This window comes from Gopherus flavomarginatus, chromosome 24, assembly GCF_025201925.1.
Source record: "Gopherus flavomarginatus isolate rGopFla2 chromosome 24, rGopFla2.mat.asm, whole genome shotgun sequence".
Taxonomy (NCBI): Eukaryota; Metazoa; Chordata; order Testudines; family Testudinidae; genus Gopherus; species Gopherus flavomarginatus.
This window is the reverse complement of record NC_066640.1, coordinates 14744480-14764376: the sequence shown is the minus strand read 5'-3', so window position 1 is coordinate 14764376 and position 19897 is coordinate 14744480. Positions and strand designations below refer to the sequence as shown.

The window sequence follows — 19897 nt, the reverse complement described above, 5'->3', positions numbered from 1 at the left end:
TGGCTGAATGGGCTCCTCTCTCTTCCAGCCTGGCCTCTGCCTGTTGATTTCATAAGCCCACAAAACCAAGGAAAAAATGATTCTCCTACTGGCCCCGCCATGCATTACTCCAGTGATATATGTCCAGTCTGTCTGTCTATTCATGTACAAAAATAATTCTTCATTTGTGTTAGTTTTTTGTAAGATGAGGGCCCAAGCAGTTTGCATGGAAATTTGAATCCAAATTATCTCAGAATTCTGCGATGCTCAGAGCTAGGTGTGGGGGTCACCTGGGGATCCTACCCTTGCATGGGATGAGAATACCATTTTGATCTCCCTGTTCAACAGGCCAGTGTGTGAGGCAGCGGCCTCCCTGGTCCCTCTGGCACAGTGTGAGAGAGACCTCGACCGCTTTCTCACGTACCTGCTGCTTCAGCAAATCTCTGACTTCCTTCAGCGCCAGGTTAGTTTCTCTCATCTCTGCGAGCATCTGGTGCCTGACATCCCCTCCTACTGAAAACAGGAGCATCAGTAATGGAACATGCCAAATGGTCTGCTCACCTCTGCATTGTGTTTACTGATTCTTAATTGTTATGCCTCTCCAAATAATTACAACCCACTAGCGAGGATCCCCTCCCCAGTCTGGGGCTAGGAGGCGGTTGCTGAGAGTAATCAGGAGTTGCACACGCTAGAAGGAAGATTACATTGGACTTCAACCACGCTGAGTCAGAGACGAGAATGCAGGGACTTTTTCAAGGAGTACCTGGTAACGTGATCAACATTAAAACCGTAGGAGGAACCTGTCTTCCTTTCACCCCAAAGCCACTAACCAGACCCCTCTTCCTCAAGGGGTAACCATCGACTTCCATAATGCATTTACTGGGCACATTGTGACAGGTGCAGGAAAGGCAAGATGGGTGACACACCTCCCTGTCTCTCTTCCCCTACTCCAGGGAGGGAGAGGATGTGGGTGACGTTTGGGTAACCTGCCAAGGTGACACTTAGCCCCACCGCTAAACTGCCAGGCCAGCCTGTGTGCCGGCTGTGGGACTAACAGTTCGTGAGGCAGGTTTTGTGCTGGCTGCATATAGAAGGGGTGTGCTGCTGAGTAGGCAGAAGGCAGGTTACAGCCCAAGGCAGTGGAGGATTCTATGAGGGGCAGCACCAAACATCAGCTTGCCCTAAGGCTGTGCCCATGCATAGAAAGAAGAGCTGCTGCCCGGGGGGCACAGCCCACCCTGTTCCTAAGATCCAGGAGGCTCTTCATCCACTGCGTTAAGGGTGCTTTGCGGGGCAGTTTCGCCTGCCCACTTGTGGACAGCAGCAGATCCCCCGGCATAGAATTGCCTTGTGGATTCTGGGACGTGCAAGGGATGAGGCACATGCACCTGCAGGCACTGCCGCTCCAGGGGCATTGAACAGAGGTGTGCAAAACAATTCCCAGGTCCCCACTGGGCAAAACCAACCCCTCTGAATTCTGATTTGGCTCCTCTTTGAAATATTTGATGGTCCTGCTCGTGACAAGGGAACGTTCCAGCTGAATTAACTAACCCCTGTGGCTAGTTCACTCGAATCCCCTGCCATGCTGAGTGAGAGCGTCTCTGTCTAGTATATACTCCTGGATACTGATTGGCTGGGGGGGGGGCAGGGTCACGTGATTTATAACGCAGCACAATTGTCCATGCATTTGTGTCTGTGAGGTGACACCACTGCACATGCCACACGGGATTGGGCCTGAAGATCATTTGGAAATCGCAGCTAATTCAGAACATGACAGCCTGCGACCTGCCTTGGCTCTCAGTCAGTTCTGCAATGAAATTCAAGGCATTTCTTTTAACCCGTGAAGTCTTGAGTGGTTTTGGCCTTGTCTGCCTAGAGACTGCCTCTGTCCTCATGCAGTCCCATAGCAGCCATAAGCTGCAGGGTCACCGAAGCAAATAAAATTTCTTGCCATTAGCCCCTGGGTTTTCAGGGAGGGGAACTGGGCTCGAGATTTCAGTTCCTCACAACTTGGTCTTTAGGTCCAGCTCTGCCAAGGTATTTAAGCCTCTACCGTCCATTGCAATCAATGGTGCTTAAAAACCATTCTGGTTCTGGGCGCTAGAACCTAAACTAGGGTAGCCTTTCAGGCATGCTGCAAAGCTCATCTCTGCTCCAGTGGGGAACAGCACATTTAACAAATCGCTCAGTAAAGGCCACGACAGATGGGTCAGCTGTGCTGCTCTTTTCCTGACCCCAAAAGGGAGACCACCACTCTTTCTTTTCTCTTCTCTTCTCTCCTCAAGGCATTTCTTTGACCAACCTGATCCCCCGGTACCTCGCACAGGGAGCAATAAGGAAATTTCCTATCCACACACAGCACTGTGTAATTGGGCAGGTGCATTATAGGAAAAGAGACTGTCCTCCTCCTCTGAAGCCTGAGGTATCTGCCAACTCCAGTGGCGGGATAGCAGACATGAAGGTCCATGTAGTTGACTCCATACAGCACGTTGTATGTTCTGTAATGAATAACCCTGAATGTCTGGAAGGTTGGCTCTGACAAGTATTTCAAAGTTTGGGTGAATATTTGTCACCTTTCCAGCACAATTCGGTCTAGGAAACGAACCGACAAATACCACAAGAGTGTCTAAGTCAAACATCAAATGAAACCTGCTTTTCCCAGTAGGGAGTGGAGGGTGGTCAAACATTTTCTGACTTCACAAACCTATTCTGTGAGGGTTCTGGCTTAAGGTTCTATTTTATCTGAACGGGTTTGTCTGTCCCTAGGAGCCCAGTACTATTTTAAAATGAACAGTGGAAAAGGTTGCATAATGCGCCCAAGGAGCCAGGTGTCCCAGTGGGATTCCCCCAGGCAATCTGAGCATTTGCAGACATGCCGTTTAGTTTGCAGCCCATATTCCTGAGCTCCCTCGCGCTCTTTGCAATCGCATTTCGCCCGTTGGAACTGGCTCTTTTTGTTCTTGCTTTGCTTGACATGGGAATCACAGATTCCTCATGACTTGAGCAACAGTCCTGACCATACTGCTCAGGAAACAAAGCACTGCCATGAATCCCACCCAGGGCTGAATTCCTAGCCTAGACGATAGGGTTTCCCTGAGCTGTGTGCGTATGCAGAGCATACAGAAATCCCAGGTATCTGCAATAGAACATCCTGCAGCAAACAGGTCTTTAATCTCATCATTTGCAAAACAAAGATGACTTGCCAGGGGCACGTTATCCTATTTGCAAAATAACAAAAATTTGGTCAGTTCCAGCTGCCAAAGGGGAAGAGATTTAATTTGTCAAAACATTGTTAAATAGAGGAAAAACTACAGTCTAGGACTGGAACGTTTAAACCAACTGGCCCAAGGTTTTATATGAAGCTACAACTGATAAAAATCGAATTCAGGTATCACCAGCTATGGTTGATGAGTCATCTGCTTTTTCTCACAGTGTTTGCAGAGAAGGTCCGCGCACATAGAGGTAATTAAAACCCACTTACCTCCTACATCTGTCATCTGACTTGATGCAAAAGGACAACAGAGGCTTAGGAGAAAAATGAAGGCTAGAGTCGAAATCATTCTTGAATCCCAGAGAGGTGAGAACGTGTGGGCTTCTCTTGCAAGGAATTTAACCTGCAGGCTTGCCTCTGCTCCCCATTAGTGTCTGTGGTTCGCTGTTTATGAAGTTGCATTCCTTTCTCTGAAGTTCTTCTTCTCTGATGCTGGACTAGGAGTGGACGTCATTTCTGGCTCCCAGTCCACAGAGAAGGGTTACAAAAGTAAACAATATGAAAAAGTCATCAGGAGAGCAGCTTAGTGGTTTTTTTAAAACCATCTTACACCACAAAAAGGTCAGAAAATTCCAGAATTAAATGGATTCCCTTTTAGATCAGTGACTTGTTTTTTTGGATGGAGCAGGCCGGGGAGGGTGGAATTTATAGTCCTGGCTCTAATGGCATTTTCCTTCTAGCATTGCTCACAAGAACACACTGGCTTATAGTGAACGTGGGTTTAACTAGAGATTCGTCCAGGGTCCTTTGGACTCCCAAAAGACAGTTCTACCACTTGCTGTATTGTTCCATCCTCTTCCAGCCATTAGAGGACAAACCCATCACATATGTCTCCCATTCAGTGGCTTCCCATGGGGCACAGGCTCGGCGCAGACTATTACAGTAGCCAGGGGCCAAGTTGCAACAGACTGTTTTGGGGGCTACAGTGACCAAAGGTGGTTACCTACTCTGAACTGGTCAGAAGGTGAAGTGTCCCTGTCGCACAAACCACCAACACAAGCGGTGGTACCTGGCCTTCATGTTAGTTATCTTGCAGAAGAGGCCAGCACTTAACAGGCCACGGACTCCTACCCTCGCTCCTACGGAGAACGAAGCATATTGGCAGGGTGGTGGGAGGAAAAGCTCTTTCTGCTGCTCCTTTTGCTGGTCCGACTGTGTGGATAATTGACTCCCAATCCAGCACCTTCCACCAGCACCAAATTCACCACACAGCAAACACAGGAGGACTCAAAAATCCACTTACAAGGCAGCTTTAGGATGACCCTGCCCATATGGGGATTAGGGCAGGAGCCTCTCGGTGTCATCAGAATAAGAGGAAGTTATGAGTACCACTGCGGCCCACACTGGAAGATTTTCAGGAGTGACAAAAGCCAGCTAGTGCTGCTCCTTGCTCTGTGCACACTCACAGGAGGATTGTGAACTCTGACTTGCTGCAGCTGTGCTCTGGCAGCCTCTCATTCATGCTGTTCTCTTGGAGTTGCCACAAACAGCAGAGCCGCAGAGCGTGGCACTCTGGGCTCCTAGGCTGGTGGAGCAGCAGGACCTTTGCATGCTCATCTGAAACTTTTGGTAAGGTCTGAAGACAAAATGACCACATAGCCTGTGTGCTACAGTGGGAGGTGAGGTGCTGTGGAGGGACCCCACTGGTGAAGGTGGCAGTCCAGCAGTGGTTAATTTTATGTTCCAGTAATGGTGGAACAGGAAGTTTTTACTTTGTAGAACCAGCCTTTATATATAGTAAATTTGCAGCTGTTAAGCAGCCTTTATATGACTCTTAACTTGTCTGAAACACACAAGAGTCATCTTTAGCCAACTAGGGCTGGCTTCAGCTGGGTCAGGAGCCCCTAGGAATGCTAACGATGCTGTACATAAAATGTTTGCTGTAAACAAAAGGAGTTCAGCTTGAATTGAAAATAACTGTCACTTCCCACCCGTACTGCAATTTTCATCATTTTTTCCAGCACCTTCATGGCAAACCAAAGCAAAACCACTGTGACTGTCAGATCTTCACTAACAACCCAGTGCCTCTCTCGGGGCCACTCACTAGGCAAGCCAACCCTACCTTTTTTTTTTTTTTTAAGCCAAAAAATTTCAGTCAACTAAATTCTGTCAGAGATGCTGGACTGACAGCCCTAAAGCCCAAGTCTTCTGTCCCAAGAACACGTATCACTTGGGCAGCCACCATGCAGGCTTTCCGCACATTATCCCCCAGCTACCATCCCTCCAGCCTACTTTGGAAAGACCTCTTGCTAAGGGGAAAGAGAGTTGTTCAGTGTCTGTGGCCCACTCAGCCTATGGCCTTCCTGCTGGATGGCCAACAAGGGACCCATTTGTGCCACTTCTGGTGGTGGCAGAGTTTGATGGGAAGCATGTTACTTTAACAGAAGCCTGATGGCTATAATGCCAGACCCAGCACCGACTCTCCAAAATACCTGTTTGGTTCAAGGAAGAAAAGCACAGAATGAGAGAGATGTAACCCACATGGAATGAGCAGCGCACACAAGGGTCCCTTGTGAGCTAGTCCCAGCAGGAATTCACATGGGAGAATCTGCTTAACATGGAGAAATATCTGTATCTGTATAGACACAGACCAGCTCATCAAAACCGCAGCATTACAAAAATAAAAACTGGAACCATTCAAACCAAAGCAAATAAAATGTGCCTGTGCAGTAATAACCTTTTCTGCCATCCAAGTGAGGCATTGCTTAATGATACCAGAGCAATAAAAATCCTTAAGGTCGAACGCCCCATAAACAGGAGTTTCGATGCCATGTCACAGTGAGTGCTGCTCTGGCCCCTCTGCATCTCCTAGCCAAGCCCAGAGAAGGGCAAACGAGGACACGCACTGCCCTTCAAAAACTAAATAAAAAAAAGTACAGGCAGTTAAAGCAAGTGGTTAGACCAATGCAGGAATTGTTCCCTTGGAATTCATAAGGGTTTTATTGTCTTGCACTGTTAGTTTTGCAATAAAATTTCAGAAACCAAAAGGATAAGTCTCTGACCTGCCTCATGTCTCCTCTCCAAACCAGATGTTTGCCAACCCCTGGGGAATGGACATGTGAACTGATACAGCCCCTAACCAGAAAGGGAGCAGCACCTGGAGCCATGCAAAGTCCTGGGGGGGACAGGGACATCAGCAGCAATCCTGCCCCCTCAGCTTGGGACTCAGCAGTTATAGCTCGAACACCTCTCCTGCCGTGGCTACCCCATGCCTCACCTGGGGCTTCGGGAGCCTGTTGCCCACACTGGTGTGTGAAACCCGCATGACTTTCACATACCATGTAGTGATTTAACAAACCTCTGAAACAACAAACGTAAGATGTTAATTCACTTCCTTCCGTGTTAGTCTGGGGACTGAAAACAAAACCTAAAGAGAACACTGGGAGGGAGAAAAACAAATGCAAACCTGGGGTGAATGGCATCTGGGACAGGCTCATGGGACAGCAGGAGCAAGCCAAACTCCTCCTTCCAGGCAGTTAGCCCCTTCCCACAAGATGAAATCATGGAAGCACTAACAACAGTCGGGGTTCCCACCTGTGACGCTTGCCGCTGCTGGCTGGTAAAGCCGTAGAAAACATCTGGGACCCCCACTAACAGAGCCCAGCCACATTTCTTCCTTTACCTTCCATCCCATAGGACACAATAGTCTAATACTAACAAAGCCATCAGTGGACCCTGGAGACCTCATTAATTTGCCCAGTGTAGAACCGTGCCTTTCTAAGCTAAATAATAGGGAAGTTAGCAGAACACACACACCAATCTGTTCATTTTAAATCCCACCTGTGAAGGAGAGAGAAAAGTGATTGTTACTTGGGCTCAGATTGTATGGTGCTGGGGAGCCGTGACAGTCAGGAAAGCGTTTTCACTGCACACCAATCCATTGCCAATGGACTGCGGTGGAGGATCCAGCTCTCAGGGCTGGAAGGAAAGGACAGTCTCCATTGCCCATTCAATCCTCAGCCTCTGTGCCAAGACTGCTAACTGTGATGTCTCTTTCTGGGGCTTGGATGGCTTTCCGCAAGGAGCCAGACCAAGACCCTGCGCCTGTGCAACTATGTCTGATGGCATTTTAGAAACAGGCACTTCCGTCACTCACAATTAATTTTTTGCACATCAGATGTGGCAGCTGTCAGTCCCCAGCTACTTGGTCAGGTTGGAACTGAAAACCCAGAAGGGGTTTCCCCATCACCAATCCCTTGTAGGCCTCATTCCTAGTGCATATAGGTGTTTGCCAAACTATGTTTTATTCTACAAAACAAAGCGAAAATCCTCCCCCTCTGCCCCCCTCCTTTATATACACACACACTATACAGAATTTTTCAGCAAGATACAGAAGATAGGTCTCCAAAGCAACAGGCCTGGACTATTCCCCTTGAGTGAGTTTTCTTAGGTACCATGTTTGAAATCTGGGCCTGATTTGCCTCTCACTGACACTACCGTAAATCACAAGTCACCCCAATGAAGCCCATGGAGATACTGCAGCGCAAGAGGAGCACTAGGCTCTTGGCATATGCAAGTAGCTACGGACATGCTAAGCTGTATGCCCCACTCTGAATGCAGGAAACTCACTGACGGCACATTCATCTCTGTCCGTTTCTCTCCAGGTGGGTAAACCAGTACAATGCAGAATGATGACAGATGGAAGGATTTTGAAAATGCAGTGCAAAGCCTGTTAAATACAGATAAAACCTCATCCCTTTTCTAGACAGATCTCTATGTAACATGGGGACACAGACATTTGATGTTTGTAGCCTTTCCTTCGGAAGTTATAGGTCACTTTTCTTCCAGAACAGCTTCTGGAAATCATTTCCACTCTCATTCATAGTAGGAGTGTACACATGCATAGGAAAATAGTGAGGGTTTCTACATGTCTGTCTGGAGTTTAGCAGACACACAGTGTCCCCACAGGGTGAGATCATTCCTACTCGTATTTTCCTTGGACTCATCCTGCACCTTTCTTTATTTGGGTCAGAGAGCTAGAAATCTCCCTACAGCCAACATTCTAACAGCTTAAATACACAGCAGACTAGAGAGTGTGCAGACAGAGCTTACGGCTGCCTTTTTTCTTACAAGGGCCATATTAAAAGTTGCTGACATACCTTAAACATTTTTGATCTAATGGGAAAAGGTTTTCCCAATTTCCAGGGTCTTGTTTTTAATATTGCTGAGACAAGAATGAAGAAGAGCCAATGTTTATGTAGGCCCTAGTGTAACAATATTTTGTTCCCTGTGCAGTAGCAGAACTTAATGTACACCTTGTCCCCAGAGCTGTGCTGACACCAGTAGCGAGGCTAGTGCACAAACAACAAAAAGTTCATGTTGATTTCAAGTTCGATTAGAAATACAGAGGATGGAAAATATTCAGTGAAGGACAAAATCAGAAGGAAAAATAAGTGATTTTCAAGCCTATAAGGGTGGACATCTTCTAAACAAAGAAGAGAAAAATAAACACTTCTAACCTTTAGAATAGTAAGTACTTTACAAAGTACTTGACAATGTCCTTTATAAACTGGTGCTCATATTAAGACAATCCTAGGCTCTTGTAGAATACATGGAGACTTATGTTCATGGAGATTTTATACATACAGTATATAAAAATGGAGCTGACCAGTCATCCTAGCAGTTAAGGATAGACAGAAGAGATGGAACAAAGAGACCTACACGTCTCCAAGACAGTGTAGCCCAATAGAGGCTGCAATACCTGGCATTTAAATAGGCCACTTTCATCTGTAGCTTTAAGTGCCATATGAAGATGGATATTTTCCCCATTTTACAGATGGTGAAACTCCAGCATAGAGAGGTGAGGTAACTTATCTAAAGCCACACAGCAGCCTCAGTGGCAGAGAGCAGAGGGCTCCCAAGTTCCAGTCCAGTGCCATCGTCCCAGGGCTGGCCTTAGAGAAAGAGACAACATTAGTGGGCTTGATTGTTCAGCAGCTGAAGAGTTGCATTAAATCGCAGACCAATCAGATCACCGAGATTGGGGGAAAAATGGTACTTTATAATTTAACAGTCAGATACACAGGCAGAGGTGGTGTGACGGGAGGGCTTGTACAGGCTCTAGCCACCTTAAACTTTGCCTCCCCCATCCTCCCTTCCTGTAACCGCCCGTCCCAGTGCAAAGGCCAAATGTGGCACAGAAGTAAGAGTAGCCTTGGAAAGTTGTGAAACTCTTGGAAGATGAGGATTTAAAAAGTTATATTTGAAAATTTTCTCTGTATGGAAGTCCCATTTTCAAGAGAACATTGATTTTCGCCCTCAGGACCTTCTTAAAATTGTTTTAGAAGGATTGACTATGCACCATCACAACGTTCCAGTGTATAAGTAGCTATGGAGTGCCAGCTGTATCCTTCTGAAAAAGGATGCTGAAATATATATGTGAATATGAAACTAAAATAAGGAGAGATTCCTTCCAACATCCGAGGAAGAATTCCCATGAATAAAAACAAATTCACATTCTTCAACTCTTAGCTTCCAGCCAAATGTAAGAATCAAAATTAGCATGACTTGACTGGGAATTATTCAGTGTTGTCCCATTGTCCAGATACTGTGTAACATATGCACACTGATAACTTCTCTATAGAGTAGGTGACATTTGTAATCCATCCATTGCAAGGCAAGACAGAAAGGTGTTGTACAGACAAAGGCTTTATTTTATTTTGTAAAGGGAATTCAGTCTGTGCTGGCAAAAGGTGCCTGATTGAAAACTTTGGAGACTGAATCCGCTCTTTATCCTCAGAGCCAGAACAGTGCAGGCTGTGCACGCTTCCTCAGACAGGCCACCTACTTCAGTCTCTCTGGTGCACTTATTTTGTGGTGTCTCTGCTGAGACACCCAGCAAGGAAGCCAATTAGTACTAACTGAGAGAGAGTTGCGTTTGTGTGGTGTCCACTAGGCAATGGACTCTGAACTCATTTCACATCAGGATCACTGGACAATAACTTTCCATCATGACTGCCCTCCAGGGCCAAACTCACTCCAGTGATCTAGAGGTGAAAGAGGTTTGATGTCTCACTATCAATCTCCTGAAACCTCTGATGTTCCCCAAGAATCACGGGGGAGCTCTGCATCTGAGAGGATCCCTTGCTGTCGTAGGTACTCATAGGGTCCCAATTACCGTAGTATCTGAGCATCTCACAATCTTTAATGTATTTATCCTCACGACGTCCCATGAGGCAGGGCCAGGCTATGGTACCTGTTTTACAGATGGGGAAACTGAGGCACAGAGAGGCTTGACCAAGGTCACACAAGGCATTTGTAGCAGAGCAGGGAACAGAACCTGGATCCTCCCAAGGCCTAAGCTACTGCTGTAACCACTGAGCCTTCCTGCCTCTCCTTATGCTAAGTACATGATTCCCAGCAGCTGGCAGAGGTGATGAACATTAGTCAATACACTCAACCCTAACAAAGGCAATGGAATATTGACTGAGCACCCTCACCTGCAACTTTCCCAGGAGAGAATATTAGCTTGCAAAGGGTGTCTCAATAGCCAGGAGGATGAGTCACTGAGAGGGGACTGACAGGAGAAAGCACAGATTTCAGGGCAGACGGGGAATGAGGTGTCTGACGCTCTGGGAGAAAGAAAAAGAGGGAAAAGGAGCAAAGATTCCTTCACTAACTCTTCTCATCAGCAACATAAAATATACGTAGCCAGTGACCACCCCTGAGTCCAGCTGTATCAGAACCCCTGAGATTCTGAGCCATGGCTTTATATGGAGATGTACCTATCTCATAGAACTGAAGAGACCCCCAAAAGTCTCCAGTCCAGCCCCCTGCCTTCACTAGCAGGACCAAGTACTGATTTTGCCCCAGATCCCTATGTGGCCCCCTCAAGGACTGAACTCACAACTCTCAGTGGAGAGTCTGGATCAAGCTAAACCAGAGCAGCCAATGGCTGTGGAAGTCCAAATCTTTGTTAAATGTGTGAATTCTAACCTCACTGGTGTAGGAGGAACGTCTGTCAATTGCGCCGGAGTTAGCGTACTGCTTGCAGCATACCTGCCTACAGAGGAAATGAAGGAGATTGAGATTTTCCTCTCATCTGACTCACTGCACCCACCCTGGGTTTCTCTCTGACATGGCAAAAAGTTGACAAATGTAAATGTGAAGGAAGAAGTCAGCAAGAGAATAATCCCTATTTTAAATAGGCTCAACGGTGGGCTCAAGAACTGCCTTCTCCCTTGCTTGACTCGCTCCTCTCTATTCTGGTCAGTCAGTGTCACTGCCAGGCTTGCAGCACCACTGGCTATCCTGTGCTTCTGGAGCTCTGACAGTGAGAAATGTCCCCTCCCGCAAGCAGCTGACTCCAATTAACCACTCCTCTCAGAGACTGCTGGGAGTGGGAAGGGTCTGGGGGCTATTTAACCAGGTTTAGTTCCTTGCAGAGAAGCAAAGAAGGAGAAGGTGAGGCAATACTCACGAAGACTGAAATGCTGGAAGAGTGCCGAGGGGGAAAGCCGCTCCAGAAAGGGGCTGGAGGAGAGAATCATCTTGTGGAAAAGGTGCTGAGTTTGGGGAGAGTTGGGCATCTGGGCCCTGCCTCCCTAGGAATCTTTGCACTTGCCTGCGAGGTAAGAGAACCTATGGGGAAATGGGACTAAAGACTGGGTGTTTGAAGACAAACTGGATATTGATCCATCCTTTATTAGTGTGATGCTCCTCAAACCTACACCCAGGGTTGTGAGGCTCCTCCCCACTGCCTGTCCTCAGCATGTGACAGCCTTGTCTGTGCCTGCTGTGGATTAGCTCCCTGAATCCACTAGCCTCTGCAATGCAAGCTCTACCAGGCCTCATTGTCTCTGTACAGGTATTGACAGGCACACACCAACCTCTGAATATGCGAAGTGTTCCCTGCAGCATCCAGCCCCTTATCCCCTGAACACTCCCAGAATGACCAGGATCGCTGTTCCCAAAAGAACAGTACGTTCCAGCTTGTGTGATTCAGTTCAGGACCAGCACCTTGCTTAACAACACAGCCCTTAGATTGATCTATAGAGAAAATGTTTATTATCAACAATTAGAAAGTCAGGTAGTGCTGAGTAAGAATATTGGAAAAAGAATAGAAATCATAACACGCTTTCTAGAGACTAAACTTAGCTAACAGATTAACCTCCTGGCTGAAGAAGTTTTCTCACCCCAAGCCAGTGGCACAGCATGACACTTAGTAAGGCAATAATTCACTTGCATGTCTTAGGTGACCCAAAATGGCATCTTCCAAGCAGTGTGACCTTGATGCACGCTGCGCAGAGGATGCCATTTTGCTCTACAGAAGCGCATCCTCCACGGGGGCCAGATGGACTACTCCTGTGGGCCAGATCTGGCCCGTGGGCCACTAGTTCCCCAAGGCACAGCTGCTTGAGCACGTAGGACATACTTTGCATGTGTACATGGTGTGCCACTGCCCAAAGTTCTTATCAGTGTTTTGACCAAGCCTGGCTGAGGCCCTTCTTCATGAAGCAAAACCACTGTCCTTTTACTTCCTCAGTGCAGGGTGTTTGGGAGTCTTCTCTGCCCCCCCCCCCCAACATAGCCAAGCAAACCTTTGATAAGGTTCTCTTCCCCCCTCCTCCAGCTGTTTCTCTCCCTCTCTTGGTTCCTTTCTCCAAAGTTCTCACAGACCTAGATTTGCATTCAGTTCAGACTGGTGACAAGAAGTCTGCTGTGAATGAGACAATACTCAGTTTACACGTTAGACCAACAAACATACCTTGTCTGACAGCAAACGTGTTTTCCACCTTTGCTGGTGATCAGGACCTACAGACTTGAAGAATATCTTTTATTCACACACACACTCACACTTTCTCTCTTTCTCGCTTTACCTGGTATCCAAACATCCATTCCACAGTGATTTTGTTGACCAGAGTGACACAGGCATTTACTCAAGACCTCACATGACACTCTGGTGAACCAGAATGTACACACCAGACCCAGGAGATGCCTGTAACCTCTCTGCACCCCCATTGACAGGTGGCATTAAGAGGTTCTTGGGTCCCAGTGAGTACTGCTACACTCTCTCAGATGTCTTTCCCCACCACCCTTTTTGCTGTGGTCAGGTCATCCTGGCCCATTAGGCAACAGCTTGGTGATACTTGGGGTTGGCTGGAAGGCCAACTCACCCTAGTGATTGTCGGCCCAACTCTCTAGGGCTGTTGACTCAAAGCTCATCATGACAAATCTCCTCCAAAGCACAAATCTCAGACCAGAAGCCTGATATTAAATGTGGAGGCCCAGCTGTTTGGACTCTTCACAAGCCCAAGAACAAGCGGGTGCTCGAGGGATTTTTATCAGTCTACAGACTTCCCACAATTCCCCCTCAATTGTGCCTTGTCCTCAGCTCTTGCTCCCTGGGACGGTTCAGATTCTGGAGCCTGGAGGACTGGAAAGCAGCGACGTGCTCTGGCCTTGGTTGTTTCTCCCCCCTGTCCTCTCAAGTAGCTCGTTGTAATGAGGCTTGCAGATGGGGATGCAAGATGCTGCCAGAGCGCCTCTTCCCCACCACCACCCTGCTAACCTACCCCCGCACATGTCGTAATCACATGCCCAGGAGAGCTCTTAAAGGCCTTACAGGAAACATCTGACATTTTTTCCTTTGCTATTCATGCTATTTTCTGTTAAGAACCATAAAGGCTTCTAACATTGGATTAAACTCATTTGCAACAATGAGTTACTCCTGTTCCAAGGGCCAGCAGGAGCTCAGGCTTGCTGGGGGGGAATAGGAGGGAGCTGGGATAATTAGTTGACCTGGACTAGGGAAAAAGAAGCCGATGAAGTGTTGCTCTCTCCGGAAGGAGATGCAAACGGATGGTGTGGTTAAGGCTGCATGCTTTGCTGGGAGAAGTTTTCCCCAGGGCTAGGAGCAGGCTCCATTTTCGGTATGCAGTAAAACTATTTTGGCACCGGCCTCTCTTTTTGGTCCCTTCATTTCCCAGAAGCCTCTACCCTTAAGACAAACAACACCGTCTACCAATTGCTTTCCACTTGTTGGCTCAGTGCCCCTGAACAACAGGTCACATCCCAAAATTTCCATGGATTTGGCAGAGTTCAAAACAGTTGCTCTAAGCAAGCTATTATTTGAAAAGTGACGTATGTAATCCATCTAGGCAGACAAAGCCTCTTAATGTGTCATGAAGTGGTTTTTAGCAAAGGCGTTAACAGGAATTCTCTCCTACAAGGGGACTGGAACTGCTCAGGGCTCTGAGATCACATGTGAAGGTTGGAGACATGATGTACAAGTTTAAGTATTTGAGGGACAACAACATTTCTCATGGAGCCCAGAGAGGCAAGATCTTGTGACTCTTTCATCAGATCTTTTATTAACACACCACAAGTATCTAGTGTTAACACCACTAGAGGCAAGGTGCCAAATTTGATGGACCCAGTCTTGATGTCCTAGGCCAGGGGTGGCCAAACTTTTTGGCCTGAGGGCCACATCTGGCTTTAGAAATTGTATGGCAGGCCATGAATGCTCAATAAATTGGGATTGGGGTGCGGGAGGCGGTGAGGACTCTGGCTGGTTGTGTGGGCTTGGGGTGGGCCAGAAATGACAAGTTCATGGTGCGGGAGGGGGCTTTGGACTGGGGCTGCAGGGGTGCGTGAGGGCTCCAGATTGGGGTGCAGGCTCTGGGGTGGAACTGAGGATGAGGGGTTTGGGGTATAGGAAGGTGCTTTGGGCTGGGACCGAGGGGTTTGGAGGGCAGGAGGGGGATCAGAGCTGGGGCAGGGGGTTGGGACGCAGGGGAGGAGGGGTGGCTCAGGGGTGCAGGCTCAGGACAGGGCTTGCCGCTGCTTCTGGGAGCTGCTTGAGGTATGTCCCCCCTCCAGCTCCTACACGATGGGGTGGCCAGGTAGTTCTGCTGCACACTGCCCCGTCCGCAGGCACTGTCCTTGCAGCTCCCTTTGGCCACGGTTTCTGGCCAATGGGAGCTGCAGGGGCAGCGCTTGGGGTGGGGGCAGCATACAAAGCAGAGCCTCCTGGCTGCCCCTATGCATAGGAGCTGGAGAAGGGACATGCTGCTGTTTCTGGGAGCCATGCGGAGTGGCCCCCAACCCCGTTCCCCAGCTGGAGCGGAGCAAGCCCTACACTCTGCTCCCTAGCGGAAGTTTGAGGGCCAGATTAAAATGGCCGGAAGGCTGGATGCAGCCCCCAGGATGTAGTTTGCTCACTCCTGTCCTAGGGCAATTCTTATGGTCTTAGAGCACCTGCTGTGCTACTGAAACATCTGCAGCCATGGCACATGGGTACTATTTCCACACAACATTACACAGCCTAACATGCACTGACCTCAAATCACCACCACCGGCTACAAGCCCACAGATGCCCTTAGCCCTTTTGTAGCACAGCTTCAAAAAGCCTCCCTTTCTACAGCACTTTTCAGCCTGCAGGATCCCAAAGGACTTGACAAACTGTGCATACCTACCACCACCAAAACACAGCCACTTCGGGATGGGGAGCAGCTTCCCAGTACCCAGCAGAGTGCTGAACAGAGGGGAGAGGGGAACATTTTGGCCAGTGATGCTGGAGCAAACCTCACCTCCTCTTGGTAAGAGCCAAGGAATGGTTAGTGTCCATTCACAACAGACAGCCTTTGTTTCTAAGACCCATGTGCACAGGAAACTGCATAAAATTCAAATCCTCTGCCTTGGAAAGATGAAGTGGTGAGCTAACTCCAGCATTTTGAACCAGTGGTTCCAGCAACTGTGTTTCACACAGACCACAAAGCTGTCCCCTCTAACTATGATCTTCCCTATGGAACACCATGAAAATCATGCTTTATAGCAGCACAGAGGGGTCCATGCCTCCTGATCATCTAAACCACAACGGTTCTCAAACTTTTCAGAGTGTTGACCAAATCTTAATTAAGAATTGTTTTTAGATATTTCCTTTCATTGGCATTCATAAGGCCCACCTCTCCTACCACTTTTTCATGCTTACATAACATCCCTGTGGCAACCAGTGATATTACTTATCAGGAAAAGAAACCCCAGGAAAAGATGTAATGTATGTTTAGCCATCCAGTACAGGTTAGCAGCTGGAAATGAGGTGGAGCAGTAACATACAACCAGCCAGCTCTTTGCAGGATCCCACTGACCACTTGCTTGGAAACCACTGTTCTAGATGTCTAAGCTGCCATCAGATCTTCCAAGAGACGTAACCCTCCTTGGTGCCTGCGACTGGAATTATCCTGCATTAAGAGAGGAGAAAGGCTATACCACAGGATACCTCTAGGCTGCACTTGCTGATAGTCTTAGTTGGGGGATGCCCTGAAGTGTAAGGCCTTGTCTACACTACAAAGTTGCAGCGCTGGTGAGGGGGTTACAGTGCTGCAACTTAGGATGTGTACACACCTGCAGGGCATTACCAGCGCTGCAACTCCCTGTTTGCAGCGCTGGCCGTACACCCGGTCGTGCCTCGGGTGTAGAGGATCCAGCGCTGGATCACCAGCGCTGGTCATCAGGTGTAGACACTCACCAGCGTTTTTGTTGACCTCCGTGGAATAAGCAGGTATCCCCGCGGTGTGCTCTGGCGTTCCCCGACCCCCCCTCCAAGCAGGTCTCCTTCCCCGCGGTTTGCTCTGGCGTTCCCCGACCCCCCCCCTCCAAGCAGGTCTCCTTCCCCGCGGTTTGCTCTGGCGTTCCCCGACCCCCCCTCCAAGCAGGTCTCCTTCCCCGCGGTGTGCTCTGGCGTTCCCCGACCCCCCCTCCAAGCAGGTCTCCTTCCCCATGGTTTGCTCTGGCGTTCCCCGACCCCCCCTCCAAGCAGGTCTCCTTCCCCGCGGTATGCAACAGCGCTGCAGCGTGGCCACATCTAACACCACTTGCAGCGCTGGTTGCTGTAAGTGTGGCCACTCTGCAGCGCTGGCCCTATACAGCTGTACTAAAACAGCTGTAACAACCAGCACTGCAAAATTGTAGATGTAGACATACCCTTAATCTGCAAACTAAAGCAAGTGCAACATTGCACTCTCGAACTCCCTGGAAAAGTCAAAAAACTTAGAACCCCGTGGCTAACGTTTCGGGAACACGGCCCAAAATGTTACTCTGGGTATCGAAACAGTCTAGGTGCCGAGCTATGCCTGCCATGGATCTCAAGCAATTAAGAAAAGGTAGAGATTGGGACTTGGAGGCAGATGGTACAACTAGCATCTCCTCCCATGCCTATCCCTCACAGCGGTAAAATTACCTGCATAGCCCTCTATATCTACTGCTTGGGATTCATGGAGCAGATAATGTCCCAGACATTCTAAATCTCTCCTCAGCCTACTCTCACCACTGGCTCTTTTTAATTTGAGAGCTGGGAAATCATGGGCTCAGACGTCGAGCTCTTCTTTTCTTCAGCACGGATCCCGGGTGTCTGGATTGCATAACTGACAGCTGTGGTTTTTGGAGGGGGATGCATAACTCAAACCTGTTTTCACCAATTACGTTTTTTTTTCCACCAGGCTTTAACCACACACAATTTTCCTGCCTTTGGAAGAAAACACACACACGTTTTGTCTATTTCCAGGAAAGTGGGATTTTTCTGGTATTAAATCCTTCACATAGTTAATGAGACTGATCACACGAGCCTTACTTTTTAGTTTAATGTCTGCCTTTCCTCAACATCTTTTCCTTTCTTATACTACTGCCTGAAGACACAAATTCTTCCTCTTCGGATCAGTCAATGGACTCTAGAAAAAAGAGTCTTTTCTATTGGGGAAAAAATATTCTTGGGGTACCTGCAGTTCACAGTGTCCTGTATGGTAGGACCAAGGGAGCTGAGGCTAGTTCCGAATATCAGCCCTTAGAATAAGCAGGGTTAAGGATTCTTGAAGAGGCCGAATACAGCACAGGTAGTTCTACAATGCAGCATAGCTTCTCTGATCAAGCTGGAGCAGGGCAGTCTGTTTCACCTCTCTTTCTGAAAGATTAGGGAAGTTCTTAATAGGCTCCCTTTGGGGCGGATGTGGCCCATAGACTCCTGGTAAGTAATCAAGGCAACTATCAACTGTGCCAAAGTTTTGGGAGCCCCTGTTCTGCAAACCACCTTCATGGCGTGGCCTTTCCTTATTTTTGTCTGTTAACTTTAATGCTCACAGGGGTGACCTGGAGACTGGAGTCTTCCTGTCCTCTAAGAACAGCAAGAGCACAGGCAGAAATGTAGCAGGCTTACCTCAAATCCTAAACCCCTCGTCACCAAACTGGATACGCACTGAGGCAGCTGACTATGGGGCCCAAAAGCACTGGATTTTGCAGTGTGAACACTCAACAACTGGGAACTGGATTGAGAGATTTGGAGGGGGTGGTATTTTTAAGAATACCTTTAGGGAACTAACAAAACCATACTCAGAGGAGCTCCAAACACTACCTTGGCAAAGCTGGAGTGACTGCCCCAGCCCCCAGAGCTTTATTACAGGAACAAGACACACAGGGAAACCAAGATCAGAGGAGAAATTCTCTGAAATGAGGAGAAAGCATTTTATGAATTGCCATGGAAATTCTTCAGGTGCGGGTGCTCACTGCAGTTGCTATGGAAATGGGAAGGCACTTCACACAAGGGAGGTTCCTGGGGAGTGCAACACACACAAAGCTACACCTTGCCCAAACAGGTTGGCAGGACCATATGCTGCAGGATCCTGGTTAGTCACACGGTAGAATTACAATCTCAAGGATCAAACAGTCTGAGCTTGGGACTGTAGCAGAGCCTCAGTCCTGCAGGTTACATTTTCCCCCTGTATGTTCTGGTGGGAGGCTCCTTGAAAGATTTTTAGCAAACAGGACTTGGGGTGCTGGAGCGCCTCCTTCTCAAAAACTCTTCAATGCCTCCACCAGCCACCCCAAAAGCTTAAACCTCTTAAGAGGTTTAGACTCCTCACGAACATGTGTGGAACTGTAAAACCCGGTGGTGTCCTTGACAGAGACCCTGTTACACCCTGAGGAGGCAGTTTGCCGGTGTACTTGCTCCTTTCCAGTGTTTGCCTGTGGGATTCTGCAGGTCCCTGTCAAAGACACTTACAGCTGTCATAGGACTCAACAAACACCAGAGAGATGTTTACACGGCCCACGCTGTGGGAGTGAGGAAGGACACAGCCATCATCCTTGGACAACGGCGCACTTCATCTCTCCACAAAAGAAACGCAGCTGGTTGTAAGGATGGAGTTTTAAAGAGAAACAGCACTACAGATCTCCCCAGCTGAGCCCTCATTCACAGCTGGTTAGAAAGTGGCATTGAATGATCAGATCCACTCTCATGCATAAGCATCCTCCTGCTCAGCCTCAAAGCAGGCAGGTGCTGTTCAGTGAGGTACCAAAAACCACAGCAGCTTCACTGCTGATGCGAAGGAACACTTGTTTATCTGGCTGGAGCTACCTTAAAATTGTTACCAGCCAGCGGGAGTCAGCTGGGCTCTAGAATCTAAAATAGTGATTTAATATAAAATGTGCACAACTTTATTGTGTGAAACTGACTAAAGCTACTAGCTCCCATTTCTCTATGCATGCTATGTCGCTGTAGCCATGTTGGTCCCCAGATATCTGAGAGACGAGGTGGGTGAGGTATCCAATAAAAACCACCTTGTCTCTCTAATTTCGCTAGTGTGACACACCAATACACCAGTGTGTGAGTTCCCTCTAGTGCTCCAGACTGTCCTTTCACCTCACTGTGTGTTTCTT

General features: G+C 48.1%; 1 protein-coding gene across 2 annotated transcripts in view; it reads right to left on the bottom strand.

Moving 5' to 3' along the window:
• The window catches only part of COMP (cartilage oligomeric matrix protein), a 52989-nt gene that overhangs the window by 17805 nt on the left and 15287 nt on the right, over positions 1-19897 (bottom strand). Inside the window, exons 2-3 of one of the 2 annotated variants that reach the window (XM_050934456.1) lie at positions 3461-3706; positions 404-492 (exon numbers count right to left, since the gene is read on the bottom strand). In XM_050934456.1, coding sequence (XP_050790413.1) covers positions 404-492; positions 3461-3539 — 168 coding nt within the window. In that variant the 5' untranslated portion in view covers positions 3540-3706. Of the gene's footprint in view, positions 1-403; positions 493-3460; positions 3986-19897 lie in introns of those variants that run through there. The other variant, XM_050934457.1, reaches the window with a different exon arrangement.